The 14,614-nt window shown below is 35.2% G+C and overlaps 2 protein-coding genes across 3 annotated transcripts in view; one reads left to right on the plus strand and one right to left on the minus strand.

Annotated features, from left to right (window-relative positions):
• TTC37 (tetratricopeptide repeat domain 37) overlaps positions 1-14,614 on the minus strand; it is a 134,881-nt gene that overhangs the window by 79,659 nt on the left and 40,608 nt on the right. The gene's annotated exons all lie outside the window — the stretch shown is intronic.
• ARSK (arylsulfatase family member K) overlaps positions 1-14,614 on the plus strand; it is a 33,413-nt gene that overhangs the window by 1,391 nt on the left and 17,408 nt on the right. The window contains exons 2-3 of one of the 2 annotated variants that reach the window (XM_006194505.2): positions 3,865-3,994; positions 8,546-8,705. In XM_006194505.2, the coding sequence (XP_006194567.1) occupies positions 3,865-3,994; positions 8,546-8,705 (290 nt within the window). The remainder of the gene's footprint in view (positions 1-3,864; positions 3,995-8,545; positions 8,706-14,614) is intronic. The other variant, XM_014567503.2, reaches the window with a different exon arrangement.

Raw genomic sequence — 14,614 nt, forward strand, 5'->3', positions numbered from 1 at the left:
CAGCAGAGGCAACTTTCATTCCTAAAAGGGAATCTGGGTGCTGCATCACAACATCCTAGAAACTTCCAAAGATGACTGAAATATTTGGTTTATTTTTTTGGTATGGTATGAACACATATTTTATATATTTGTGTATATAAATACATAAATATTCTATGCAGACTAATATCTCTTATAGAGGTACAGATCCTGAAAAAATAACTAGCAAATCAAATTCAGTAATATACAGAAAGGATTATACACTATAACTAAGTGTGATTTACCCTCAAATGTAAGCTGGGCTTAATATTTGAAAATCAGCTGATGTGATACACCACATCCATTGAATAAAGGGCAAAAAATACATGATCATTTCAATAGATGCAAAAAAAACATTTAACAGAATTCAATAACCCTTCATGATAAAAGCACTCAGCAAAGTAGAAATAGAAGAGAATTTCTTCAAACTGATAAAGAACATCTACAAAAAAGCCAGAGCTAATGTTATACTTAACAATAAAGGACTGAATGTTTTCTCCTACAGATCAGGAACAAGACAGGGCTATCTGATCTCACTGCGTCTGTCCAGCAATTGTGCTGGAGGTTCTTGCCAGAGAATTAGACAAGAAAATGAAATAAAAGTCATCTAGGTTGGAAAGGAAAAAGTAAAAGTATCTCTATTTGCAGATAACATAATTTTATATAAAGAAAATCCTAGGGAATCCACTACAAAACTTTTAGAACTAATAAGTTAGTCTAGCAAGGCTGTAGGATAAAAGATCACAAAAAGCAATTGTATTTTTATACATTTGTTTACTGAAAAAATGGAAAATAAAATGAACAATTCTATTTAAAATAGCATCAAAAAATGAAATACGTAGGAATAAATCTAACCAAAGAAGTTCAATTCTTATACTCTGAAAACTGCAAAACATTGTTGAAAGAAATTAAAGAACATCTAAATAAATAATTAACATTTATGAATCAGATTTAATATTGTTAATATAGTAATAATCACCAAACTGATCTACAGATTCAATGCAATCTCTATAAAAATCCCTATGACGGTTTTGCAGAAGTAGAAAAACCCATCCTAAAATTAACATGGAAATTCAAGGGACCCAGAATACCCAATAAAATCTTGTAAAAGAAGAACAAAATTGGAAGACTTACACTTCCTAATTTCGAAAGTTACCACAAACTACAGTAATCAAGAGAGTGCGTTACTGGCATAAGTACAGACAGACATAGAAATCAGTGGAATAGAATTAAAAGTAGAGAAATAAACTCACATTTATAGTCAATGATTTTTCAATAAGGGTGCAAAGACCATTTAATAGGGAAGAATAGACTTTTCAACAAATAGCACTGGGAAAACTGACTATCCACGTGCAAAATGCCTCACACCATTTTCAAAAAGTAACAAAATGAATCAATAAATCAAACATAAAAGCAAAAACTATATAATTCTTAGAAGAAAACATAGGTACAAATCTTTGTGACCTTGGATTAGGCAATTTAAAAAATGGGCAAGAGATCTGAATACACGGTTCTTCAAAGAAGATACATAAATGGCCAATAAGCACATGAAAAGATACTCAACATCATTCATCATTAGGGAAATGCAAATCAAAACCACAATGAGACACCAGTTCACAACCACTAAGATGGCTATAATGAAAGAGACACAATAACTAGAGTCAGCAAGAATATGGGAGAATTTCAACACTTACACACTACTCATGGGAATGTAAAATGGTGCAGCCACTTTGGAAAACAGCTTAGCAATTCCTGCAATGTTAAAGATGAGTTACCATATGATCCAGCAATTCCACTTTGAGGTATATATCCAAGAGAAACGAAAACATGTGGCCACACAAAAACTTGTACATGAATGTTAATACTGCCAAAAGAACAAAAAGTGGAAACAACCCAAATATCCATCAACTGATACATGGATAAATAAAATTCAGTAATATTATTCAACAATAAAAATAAATGCAGTACTGATACATGCTGAAATGTAGATGAACCTAGAAGTCATTATGCTAAGTGAAAGGAGCTAGCTACTCACAAAGGACCACATATTATATAAGTCTATTTAAAAGAAATGTCCAGAGAAAGCAAATATATAGAGACAGAAAGTAGAGACAGAAAGATCAGCAATTGCCTAGGGTCTGGGGGAATGGGAGGATCAGTGAGTGACGGCTAAGGAATACAAGGTTTCTTTGGGGGAGGATGAGAATGTTCTAAAATCGATTGTGGTGATGGTTGCACAACTCTGAATATACTGAAAACCATTGAATTGTACACATTAAATGGGTTAGTTGTATGATGTGTGAATTATATCTTAATAAACCCAGTTTTGAAAAGAGAAAATAAGCACCTCTGCCTAGGTCTTAAGGGGCATAAGGATCTTCTCTGCCTCCCCTCTTCCATCCCTGCATCTGCACTATTTATAGTTTTGGTGAGGTTTCAGGAGTGGGAGGTGGGCTCAAGCTGTATACCACAGAATCTAGTGAGGATCTCATTCAGTCTGATGGACAGATCTGAGAAGAAAGCTCCGAACAGTTTTGCTGTGATAATAGATCAGACAGTTAAAGTTACTGTTAACATTCTTTCATCAGAATGATGTCTTGAAATCTAAATTTCACTCGTTTTCCCTGTCCCAGAAGGATGAGGAACTGACTACCAAGTCATGGTTCTAGAAGGAGCAATCCAGATCACAGATCCATATCTACCCAAAGGCTCATCCAGCCCAAGGAGGAAAATGCCTGGACCAATGAGAGTCTAGAATAATAGCAGAATGTAGGAATTAAGGCACTTGGTGTCATTTTGGTCACTTTTATACAGAAAGCCAATTAGTGGGCCTCTTTTTATTTTTTAAATGCCCTCTCTTTTTACTGTCTCCCTAAATGGTTTCATTCAATCTCACAGTTTTTGATATCATGAACATGTTAAACACTTATTTCACTTAGACTTCCCTGAGCTCCAGATTCCCCTCTGTACTCAGCAGCCTACTTTGTATATCCATTTGGAAATCTCAGACATCTCAAAGGTTTATGTATATCCCGTATTTGGGGTTGGCTCAGTTTTTAAACTGTACTTTATTTACATTTACACTGAATACATATAATAGCTGTAACTCCAGGACTAGACCATTCTCTTTTCTCTTTCTGTTCTTTCACAAGGAGAGTTCTTCAATTTCTAATTCAATTCCAAAATGCGTATCTCCAACCCAAACATCTCTTCTAATCTTCAGGCTCATTTATCTAGCTGCCTAACTGTTATCTCCACTTATGTCCTGCAAGTATCTCTAACTTTGCATCTCCCTTAAATTATTTGCATGCCTGGAACCTTCTCATTCTTTAGGTCTCATTTCCAAGAGAAACCTTCCCTGTTCACTCTATCAAAGTAGATGTCCCTTGTTATTCTGTATCTTAGGTTTTTTTCAAAGCACATATCCAGTAAGTTGTAATTATCCATTGTTCATTTATCAGGATTTTTTTTTTTTGCCTCTGCAATGAGGCTGTAAATTTCATGAGGCCAGGGACTCCATTTTTATTCACCATTTTATCTCAGATCTTTCACATGTGCCTGCAGATACCAAATATTCAGTAAACATTGGTTCGATCAGTCCATCATCCCCCAAAAGGAACTTTCCAGGAGATCCTTTCATTTATTTACTATATTGAAATGAATCCAAGTGTCACACTACATTGAATTCGCAATGTTATGAACCAGAGACTAATAACACTTTCTATACTTCTTTTTCACTTTCAAGGATTCTTAGGATCATACTGAAGTCTTTTGTGGTTAAAATCAAAGGAAATTATTTTCTTCTTTTGTGATATAGTCAATGTTAATTAAATTTCTTTATTCCAGGATGGAAGACTAACATTTTATCCAGAAAGTCAGGTAGTGAAACTCCCTTTTATCAACTTCATGAAAGCACATGGCACATCCTTTCTGAATGCCTATACAAACTCTCCAATCTGTTGCCCATCACGTGCAGGTATGATCATGCTTAATATTATTGGAAGTAGCCCCACGTGGAAAATGTTTTCACAGTTTAAAAGATTATACTCCCATATAGCATAATAAGTCATATTTGGTGTCTACTAAAAAAGATTTTAATATATGTAGTGTGTGTTGTAAGTTTGTATTGAGTGCTAGAGTTTAAGAGTAGCAATTTTATCACTGTTTAGTTCATGTGTTACTGTTTCATTTCCTTATGATGGGTGACTAAGAATCTTTTGACTATCCAGTCAAATTAGGAAATGCTCTTATTTCCAAGAAGAGTTCTATTTCCAAGGAAATTTTTCAGTAAGAGACAGGGAGTTGGGAGGGAACTTCAGAGTATACCGCAAAGTAGTTAGAACTTCTCATACATCAGGTTTCTGGATTTTTCCATATTATTTCAGATTACATAGCTTCTCTCTCTCTCTTCAGTCTCAATTTACTTCTATCCCAAATCTAATTGTTCACTTTTATTATAGGCATAGTTTTAGTGGCAAAATGTCCATAATATTAAGCCACGACTAATTGAAAAATACGAGAAAACTGACATTTTTATAAATTCTGTTCTCTGACAGTTTTCTTTTTCCTCTAATTTATGATTGTTTGCTTTGGAACCCATAAATAGCACCCAACAATTTTCTTTTGTCCATCAGTTCCTCACATCATATTCTCTGTGATTTGAATCTCAAGTTCTTTCACCGACATTTTCAGCACCATTAACTGTATAATCACCAATAATTAAAGGAAACTTAACTTCTACTGTAAGTGATATTTCAGTGATCAAGACCAGGTATATTTAAAAAAAAACAAAACACTTCCTGTAATTTTTTATTCTTTATCAAGCAAGTGGAATGAGCAGTGAACTAGGGTGAGGTGATGATTCAATGGACCATGTCAAGCAAGTCCCTCAGTTTCCTTACCTATAAAATGCTATATGTGCTGTGTCCCTCACAGGGTTTTCCCAGCATCAAATGAAATAATGAATTTAAAAGTGGTCAATGAACCCAAAAGCTTTCAAAAATGTTAGGTGATGCTATTCCTGAAAGAGGCATATTTTGGAGAGTTTGAACAAAGAGAAGGAATAATAGTAATACAAACTAACATTTATTGCTTTCTTACTGTGTACCTGGCAATATTCTAAGTGTCTTTATTTATATAATCCTCATATTGCCATAAAGTAGATACTGTTCTTATCCCCATTTTGCAGTTGAAAACAAAGTACTGAAAGGTTAAATAACTTATCAAATGTCACTCAGTAACTAGCATCATTGGGATTCAAACTCAGGTAACCCCCCTTTCCACTTGTCATAAGAAAGCATTTTGTTAGATGAGAAAAGGATTCAGTCCTACTATGTGTGTACACAGAAAAGGGAAATGGAAAAGGACTTTTTCTAGTTTTACTGAGATATAACTGACATATAAAATTGTATTAGTTTAAGGTATACAAATATTCTAGAGAAAACAAGAACAGTTCCATGAGTTGAACAGTCAGATTAGGCTTACATGCATCCACATAACACTGCCAGCAATCTGTCACCAATAATACAGCACAAGCTCTGTCCTATCTCATAATGCTACCTCCCAAAAAAGCAACAACAGTGAGGTAACTACTGAAGCTAAGCTCCAAACACTGGGGCCTTGTTAACTCATGTGACCCCAACACCAACATAACTGCTGAGCAAATGATAAATGCCATCGTCAACCAGCAATCAAAAAGGACCTGCTATCTGCCTGATGACCAGGTTTTCATAATTTGAAACAGACTTTTAGGGAAATAATTATAACAATGTAGTGAAAACAGGTATGGAGTTCTGAGATAAAAAAGTACCTGACTCCAAACTCCATCTGAACAAGCCAGAGGAGGCTCCCTGAAGGGAGGCTTCTACTGAGGTATAGAGGCACACAGGCAGACAAGGTGCCAAATCAGACAAGACACAGCAAATACACTAAGATGCAGTATCTCTTCATTACATATTTCACTGAGTCTCAGTCAACATTCTAGATTACTACACTTAAGTAATCAGACCTCTGCCACTGACTAGTTCCCCATCTTTGCTTTCTATTTTTCATTTACTTGTGTCTTCTTCGATTTCTGTCATCAGTGTCCTATAATTTTTAGTGTACAGATCTTTCACCTTCTTGGTTAAATTTACTCCTAGGTATTTTACCCTTTTTGATGCAATTGTAGATTTTTTGATAATTCCTTTTTCTGATAGTTCATCTTTAGTATATAGAAATGCAGCTGATTTTTGTATATTGATTTTATATCCTGCAACTTTACTGAATGTATTGATTAGTTTGAACAGCCTTTGGGTGACATCTTTATGATGTTCTATATATAATACCATGTCTCTGCAAATAGGGACAGTTTTACTTCTTCTTTTCTGATTTGCATGCCTTTTATTTCTTTTTCTTGCCTACTACTCAGGCTAGGACTTCTATTAGTATATTGAATAAGAGTGGTGAGAGTGGGCACCCTTGTCTTGTTGCTGATCTTAGAGGAAAAGCTTTTAGCTTTTTACAATTGACCATGATATTAGCTGTAGACTTGTATATATTACTTCTATGCCCAGTTTGTCAAGAGTTTTTATCATGAATGGATGTTAAATTTTGTCAAATGCTTTTTCTGCATCTATTGAGATGATAATATATTTTTATCCTTCATTTTGCTAATGTGGTATATCACATGGACTGATACACAGATCCTGAACCATTTTTGCATTCCTAGAGTAAGTCTCAATTGATCATGATGTATGATTCTTTCAGTGTATTGTTAAATTAAGTCTACTAATATTTTGTTGAGAGTTTTTCTATCTATGCTTATCAAGGATCTTGGCCTGTAATTTTTTTTTCTTGTAGTGTCCTTGTCTCATTTTGGTATCAGGGTAATGTTGACCTCATAAAATGACTTTGGAAGTGTTTCCTCATCTTCTATTTTTTGAAAGAGATTGAGAAGGATTGGTTTTAATTCTGCTTTAAATGTCTGATAGAATTCACAAGTGAAGCCATCTGGTCCTGGATATTTCTTTTTTGTGAGATTTCTGACTACTGATCCAATCTCCTTACTAATAATTGGTCTGTTCAAACTTTCTGTTTCTTCAAGATTCAATCTTGGTAGGTTGTATTTCTAGGTATTTATCCATTTGTCCAGTTTGTTGGTGTAATGGTTCATAGTAGTCTCTTATCATCCTTTAAGTTTCTGTGGTATCAGTTGTAACATCTCCTCTTCAATTTCTAACTTTATTTGAGTCCTCTCTTTTTTTCTTGGAAAGTCTAGCCAAGAATTTGTCCATTTTATTATTTAAAAAACAACTCTTAGTTTTATTTATGTCTTCTGTTGTCTTTTTAGTCTCTACTTCATTTATTCCCACTCTGATCTTTTTTATTTCTTTTCTTCTACTAACTTTGGACTTTGTTCTTCTTTTCTCTAGTTCCTCCAGATGTAAAGTTAGGTTGTTTTTTGAGCTATTTATTTTTTCTTAATGTAGCCATTTATAGCTATTAACTTCTCTCTTAGAGCTGCTTTTTCTGCATGCCATTTGTTTTGATATATTGTATTTCCATTTTCACTTGTCTCAAGATATTTTTTGATTTTCTTTTTTATTTCTTCTTTGGCCCATTGTGTAGGAGCATGTTATTTAATCTCTACAAATTTCTGAATTTTCCAGTTTTCTTCTAGTGACTGATTTCTAGTTTCATATCATTGTGGTTGGAAAAGATGCTTGGTATAATTGCAATCTTCTTACATTTATTAAGACTTGTTTTGTAGCCTAACATATGATCTTCCTGGAGAATGTTCCATATGCACTTGAGAAAACTGTAGTCTGCTGCTTTTGGATGGAATGTTCTGAAAATGCCTGTTAAGTCTATCTGGTCTAGCATGAAGTTCGGTCCAGTGTTTTCTTATTGATTTTCTGTGTGGAAATCTATCTACTGTTCAAAATAGGATATTGAAGTCCTCTAGTATTATTGTACTGCTGTCTATTTCTCCCTTTAGGTCTGTTAATATTGAAGAAAGATTTACTGAATAAACAATCATAGCTGTAGAATATGGGAGAGAAGACATAGTACACATAAGTTTTGTTTTGTTCTGTTTTGGGGGGCTTGGGGTGGGGGTTGTGTGTGTATGTGTGGCAAGCCAGTACAAGGACAAGAAATAATGAAAATCCTTGAGGATTTTTGGGACATAAGGTCTGTACTTCATTTGACCAACTTGGAAAATTAACCAGAAATACTAAATGATTATCTTTATCATTGAAAGAAGACTCAAGTCAGACAGGGTTTATATTCAATTCCATCTGTATTTACTTTAAATAACTTAACCGTAAGCCTTAGAGACTCACCTGTAAAATGGATATAGTAACTCATTTCAGTTTTTCCCTTGATAAAATGATGTAACCATCAAAAATGTTAGATTAAAAACCTAATGCACATATATCTTATTGCAGAATGTGAGCTGTAAACTAGTAGACTCTTCTGTGAGTGTAATTGTCCTAGTCATTAAAACAAATATTTAAGCTTTACGCTAACCCCATTTTTCCCCCAGCAATGTGGAGTGGCCTTTTCACTCACTTAACAGAATCTTGGAATAACTTTAAGGGCCTAGATCCAAATTATACAACATGGATGGATGTCATGGAGAAGTATGGCTACCGAACACAAAAATTTGGAAAACTAGACTATACCTCAGGACATCACTCCATCAGGTAAAAAAGAAAATAACAAGAATTCTAATAGGCAGCCCTCTGCTATAATACATACATGTACTCCTTTTGATTGTTTATTTCTCCACACAGGTAAAAGTAAATCTCTTAATCCCTCAATTGTGTTATTTTGGCTCAATCTTTAGCTTTCTTTAATCTCCTTAAAATATTAAAATTACTACTGTGCTGGTAATTTTGTTCCTCTTAAACATTAAAGGTCTATAAAATTGTTTAGCCCATGATTTATTTTGATTTAGTTTTTTTACATAATGGCTACTGTTTAACTGACTTTACAATTTGTTCTAAAGACTAAAATCTTCTTGCTAATTGCTTTTGTTAGTTCTTGCCAATGTGAGTCTATTGTAACTTTTTTTCCTTTCATTTTACTTAGTCCTCAAAAGTTAGGCAACCAAGCATAGTGGATAAAAGTAGAGATCAAGAATCAGATTGCCTACTTTTGAATCCTAGTTTCTCTGTGTACTACTAACGTGTATAAGTATAATCTTGGGAACATTACCTAAACTAACTGAACTTTAAATTCTTTGTTGAGAAGATTAAACAAAAAGAATATGTGCAGAAAAGAGCTAACATAGCAGGTTTGAAACCGCTATCCTTAGAAAGGTTTGCTTTCAAGGTTGGTCCTTGGCTGACATTGGGAACTTGAATTTCAGGAGTGTTCCCTTTATTCCCTAACTGATAAAAGTGACTCAGGATGTACCTAGAGTATTTGTACAATGTGGTTCATGCTAAACAACTGCTTTCCTTCTGGGACTGGCTTTTAGTATTTGCTAGGCAGAGGGTACCTACATGATTAGCCCACATTAACAACTTGGGTACTGAATTTCTAATAAGATTCCCTGGTAAACAACACTTCACATATATTGTCATAGTTTGATGCTGGACAGATTGTGTCCTTTGTGACTCACTTGGAAACTCATATCTGGCTTCCTGTGGACTCACCTTAAGTACTTTTTCCTTTTGCTGATTTTGCTTTGTGTCCTTTCACTGTAGCCAATCATAACTATGAGTACAACTGTGTGCTGCATCCCAGGAGTCCTTCTAGTGAACTTGGGTGTGATCTTGGGGTCTCCCAATACTTGTGACCCCTGGCACAAATACATATTAAGATCTTAGAGCAGTACCTCTTGCTTAACAGGTGCTAATTGAGGGTTATGGTAATGATATTAGTGATTATGATGATGCTAATGATTATAGTAAGAACCAGGAAACTAATTCATTAAAAATAAAGGTCACTATATTGAGATGAACAGTGTTCCCCAAAACTTCATGTCCACTTGGAACTTACAAATATGAACTTACTTGGAATTATCCTGTTTGCTGATGTAATTAGCTAAGGGTTCAAGATGGAATCATCCTAGATTTAGAGTGAGCCCTAACCCCTGACTAGTGTCAGGGATTACTAGAAGAGGAATGGACATGGACACAGAGAGAAGGCAGTGTGAAGACAGAAGCAGAGGTTGGAGTGATCACAGCTACAAGCCAAAAAATGGCAAAGATTGCTGGGAGTTACTGGAAGCTAGGAAGAAGGCAGAAAGAATTCTTCCCTAGAGCCATCAGAAGGGAGCATGGCCCTGCTGATACTGTGATCTCTAGTTTCTAGCCTCCAGAACCATAAGAGAATAAATTTGTTGTTTTAAGCCACCCAGTTTATGGTAATTCATTACAGCAGTTCTAGGAAACTAATACAGTGGGTTTTGGGTAAACAGATACATATTAGTATGAAATATAGAATAATCTGAGTATTAGTCTTGCTCTTCTTGTTAATGTTAAATCTCTTTCCCTTTCTGTCTTCCAAAATCTAAAAGATATCAATACTGAAAACACTGAAGTGATCCTGACATCTCTTCCCCACCCATCTAATGTATCACCAAATGTTGTCAGTTGTACTTTTAAAATATTTCTCCAGTTTATTCACTTATCATCATCACCAACCTACCGTCATCTCTTGCCTAATCTATTGAAATGACCTTATAACTTATTTTCTTCTATCTGAACTATTTTCCATAGGCAGCCAGAGTCATCTTTTTAAAACATACATCTGGTCAAATGACTTACCTGCTTAAACTCATTCTGCAGGTAGGCTAAAATCCCAAATCCACAACATGGTTTATAAGATGCTACAAAACCTGGCCCCTGCCTACCTCCAGTCTTATTTTGTACCACTCTCTCCTTCAATATGTACTTGATCTTCCTTTAATTTCTTTAACATGCCTTTTAATCCCTCCGGACCACTGCACAAGCTTGTCTTTCTGTGCAGAATGCTCTTCCTCCACTCTACTCAGCTAACGGAGCAGAAAGAAGAGGTGGGAGGGGTTGGGCTGGAACTCGAGGTGACTTCTTTAGCTACTAAAATGATACTACCACCTCATATCCACTCAGGCAGAGAACCCTTATACTACTATACTTTTTAGAATAAAGGACCATTTGCTACTTTGTGGAAAAAGCAATTGTGATAAAATAGTTTGGCTATGATTATAACTCTAATGGTTTAGATCACACTCACTACTTTTACATCAAAAAAGGAGAAGATTTTTTCTTACATTTTAAATGTAATCCCAAAGGCTGCCTTTATTTAAGTAAGCCCAAACTGCAGCAAATATTCTGTTAAAGGCTATAGTCACTGTCACCTAGGAATTCAGAGTTATAAATAATGTTTCTCCCACAGGGATGAACTCACTAGCAGACTACAAAATGGTTAGGTAGGAGTTCACAATCTGAAGTCCATGCAATCCCTGAGTACCCCCCCCACTCATTCAAAACAAAACTTTCGTTTGAAATTTATCTACTATTATATAATTTGATAACAATATATAGTTGCATAAATATATTTATAATAAATACCATAAAATATAAAATATATAACAGAATACCTATATAATAGTATAATTATTAATATATTATTTCATTATAAGATAAAATGCATAGTATCGATATTATTTATTATTAAATTATATTATGTAAGTATTATTATATAGTTTTAATATTATTGTTTAGTGGCAAAAAATCCATGATTTTTATCATATTTATGAATAGCTCTATGAAAAAGATTAAGGAGCACCAGCTACTATTATTTCATTAAAAATAGAAAATGGTTGGAATTCATACACTTGGTCAATTGGAAAACATGCATATATTGAGCATTTAAATAATATATATTGAAAAGTGATGTTCCAACCTGAATTGCCAGAGTTGGTATTATTCATTCAACTAAAACAGACTCTTTTTGTAAGTAATCATATATGAAGAGATGACAGCCTTGTGAATCCCTTAAAAAATGATATGTGTGTTTCTCACAATTTTGAGAAGAACATTTAATGGAAATGAATATGGATTCTATTTTCTCTTAGCAAATTTGTTATGCTGATAGTGAAGTTTGCAAGGATGTGATTCAGAATTGTAATTTTTCCATGCAGGAGACTTACTGGAGACACATTTAGCTGTTAAAATCCCATCAAGAATAATGAGTATGTGTGTGACACAGAGAAAGAGCTTGATCTCCATGGAACTCTTTAAATTCTGAGATAGTTGATTATCTTTGGAATCTCAGCAAACTGAAGGTTTAAGTCTAGGTTCCTAATTCATTTGGAAGAAAACTATGTTCTCATCAATTTTAACATGTGATATTTTTCAGATGTGACTGTTACTGTGTAAATTAATCCTGTGCCACCTGTGGACTGGCTGTAACCGATGCTGCAGCAGTAGAATTTGGCACATTGGCCAGAAAACCCACACAGCAATGGCATATATACAAATTTATGTAATAATCAGTTGGTAATGGGATAGTTTTATTTTCAATTTATATTAGGAGGTTTTGTTAAAAAGAACTAATCAAACTGCTGATTGTTGTATAGTGCATTTGTTTTCTGGAATTGATCCAAGGTAGAATAATTCTCCTATTCATGGGCTACTATGGAAACTATTTTGATTATCATATTCAAAAACAGAGGGTTTTTTGCATAAAAAGTCTTACACCGTTATGTAGAGCAGTGCATCTCAAGATTTAATAAGCATGCAGATCACCTGGGCATCTTATAAAATGCCCTTGCTGATTCAGTGGGTCTGAAATGGGGCCTGAGATTCTGCATGTTTAATAAGCTCCCAGGTGATGCTGATGCTGCTGGTCAGTAGACCACTCTTGGAGCAGCAAAGACATAAGGGACCAGACCACAAGGGAGGTAGGACAACATGTAACCAATTGTGAATACCTTTATCAGAAACATGTGGTTATTGCTACATCTCTTGAAAAGAGAAGCCCCTCTTATATTTCTGCAAAGAGGTAAAGTAATCCTTGGACCACTGGAGGGGCACAAAATGACACAGTGAAGCCTCTCTCAGTTTATAGAAGACAACCTCCTTTGACAAAGGTGTTCTCCACGCCTGAACTCCCACCTGAGGCTACATGAGAGTGCTCTCCTCCACTGTATACTCATGAGAGCCTGAGAATGAAAAAGGCAAAAAAAAAAAACAAAAAAAAACAAACAAAAAAAAACCTAGTATGACAACAGTTTTGACCTCGTGGACCCACTGAAAGCCTCTTGGGGACCTCCCAGAGATCCCTGGGCCACACTTTGAGAAATGGTGGCATATAGGAAACTACGCATTGTGTGTTCATGCCTATTTGCAAGTAACAGGGCAAATTTATAATGAGAGAAGCCAGTTGAATCATAAAGTATCTAAACCACAGGTAGTTTGGGTTCCTCCTCCTTAATAATACCCTTTTCAATTGTTCTGATTGAAACTATACTCTTAATATTCCAGACAAAGTACAAGGAAATGGAATGGAAAGAAATTTGTTCAAAATACATCCAGTGACCAATTAATTAGAAGTTTATATTTGGAGGAGGTTATAGCAAGTAATGGTGGGAGGTGGGGTGCAGGGAGGGAGAGACAACACTTTGAACAATAAGACAAAGTAAGTTCAAGCACATGGTCAAAAGATATTGTTTCCTGGTGCAACAGTGTGGTCTGGTTAAGAAGGGGTGGAGACGTTGGTTGGTTAGTAGAGAGGGTGTAATTTTAAGAGTTATCTTTCTGTCACAGTAATTGTCATCAGTTATGAGGTTACATATTCACATTCTCTTTCCCTGTTTTCCTCATTAGTGCTACTAGCCAGGAGAACTTTGGGCTGGGGAAAGGGACTCTCTGAGCTGAGAACAGCAGCTCCTGTTAGCAGCCTACTGTGTCTACTGTGTCTACTGCTTTCTTGTGCTTAACAAGGGCCCAGAAGGCTTGGGCTGGAACGTTTACCTTCAGCCATAATCCTGTCCTTGCTGCCCTAGTAATGCTGAAAACATTCGTTACCCTCTACATGAATACCAGCTGTTATCGAAATCATGCCAAAAGCACACATACTCATGAATAGGCAAAAAAAGATGCCACTAACATAGGAGGGCAATCACATGTTATTTAGTAAGAGGGCAAAAAATAAAGCTAAGTTTGAAATTAGCCATAATGATAAGACTGGACCAAAATTAACTTGATTTAAGCCTTTTTATCTTTACGGAGACCAACCTGGGTTAAAAGAATCTCATGAACACAGAATAAGGAAATTAAAAAGGGAGGGGGCATAATCTGACCAGAAAGATTAAATTAAATCACACTTACTAATTGCTGTGGAAAAGATGGTACTCTGAGTTCAATACAACCATCTTTCAGGGCAAGAAGATCTTTCCTTGAGATGTTCTAAACTCACTTATGACTGCATCGTTAAGGTTGATTGAGTATAATCAGGACAACAGTCTATAACTGAATTAATCAAAGCCGGCTAAAGGTTCTGATTACCAATTAGAGTTCTGCACCCAATTCCAATCTGTGGGGCAGTTTCCACACACTACCAGTTCTCTGGACACCAACTGGGTGTCCTACAGTTTAACTCAATTCCACAGGTTAAG

The sequence above is a fragment of the Camelus ferus genome, chromosome 3, assembly GCF_009834535.1.
Source record: "Camelus ferus isolate YT-003-E chromosome 3, BCGSAC_Cfer_1.0, whole genome shotgun sequence".
Taxonomy (NCBI): Eukaryota; Metazoa; Chordata; class Mammalia; order Artiodactyla; family Camelidae; genus Camelus; species Camelus ferus.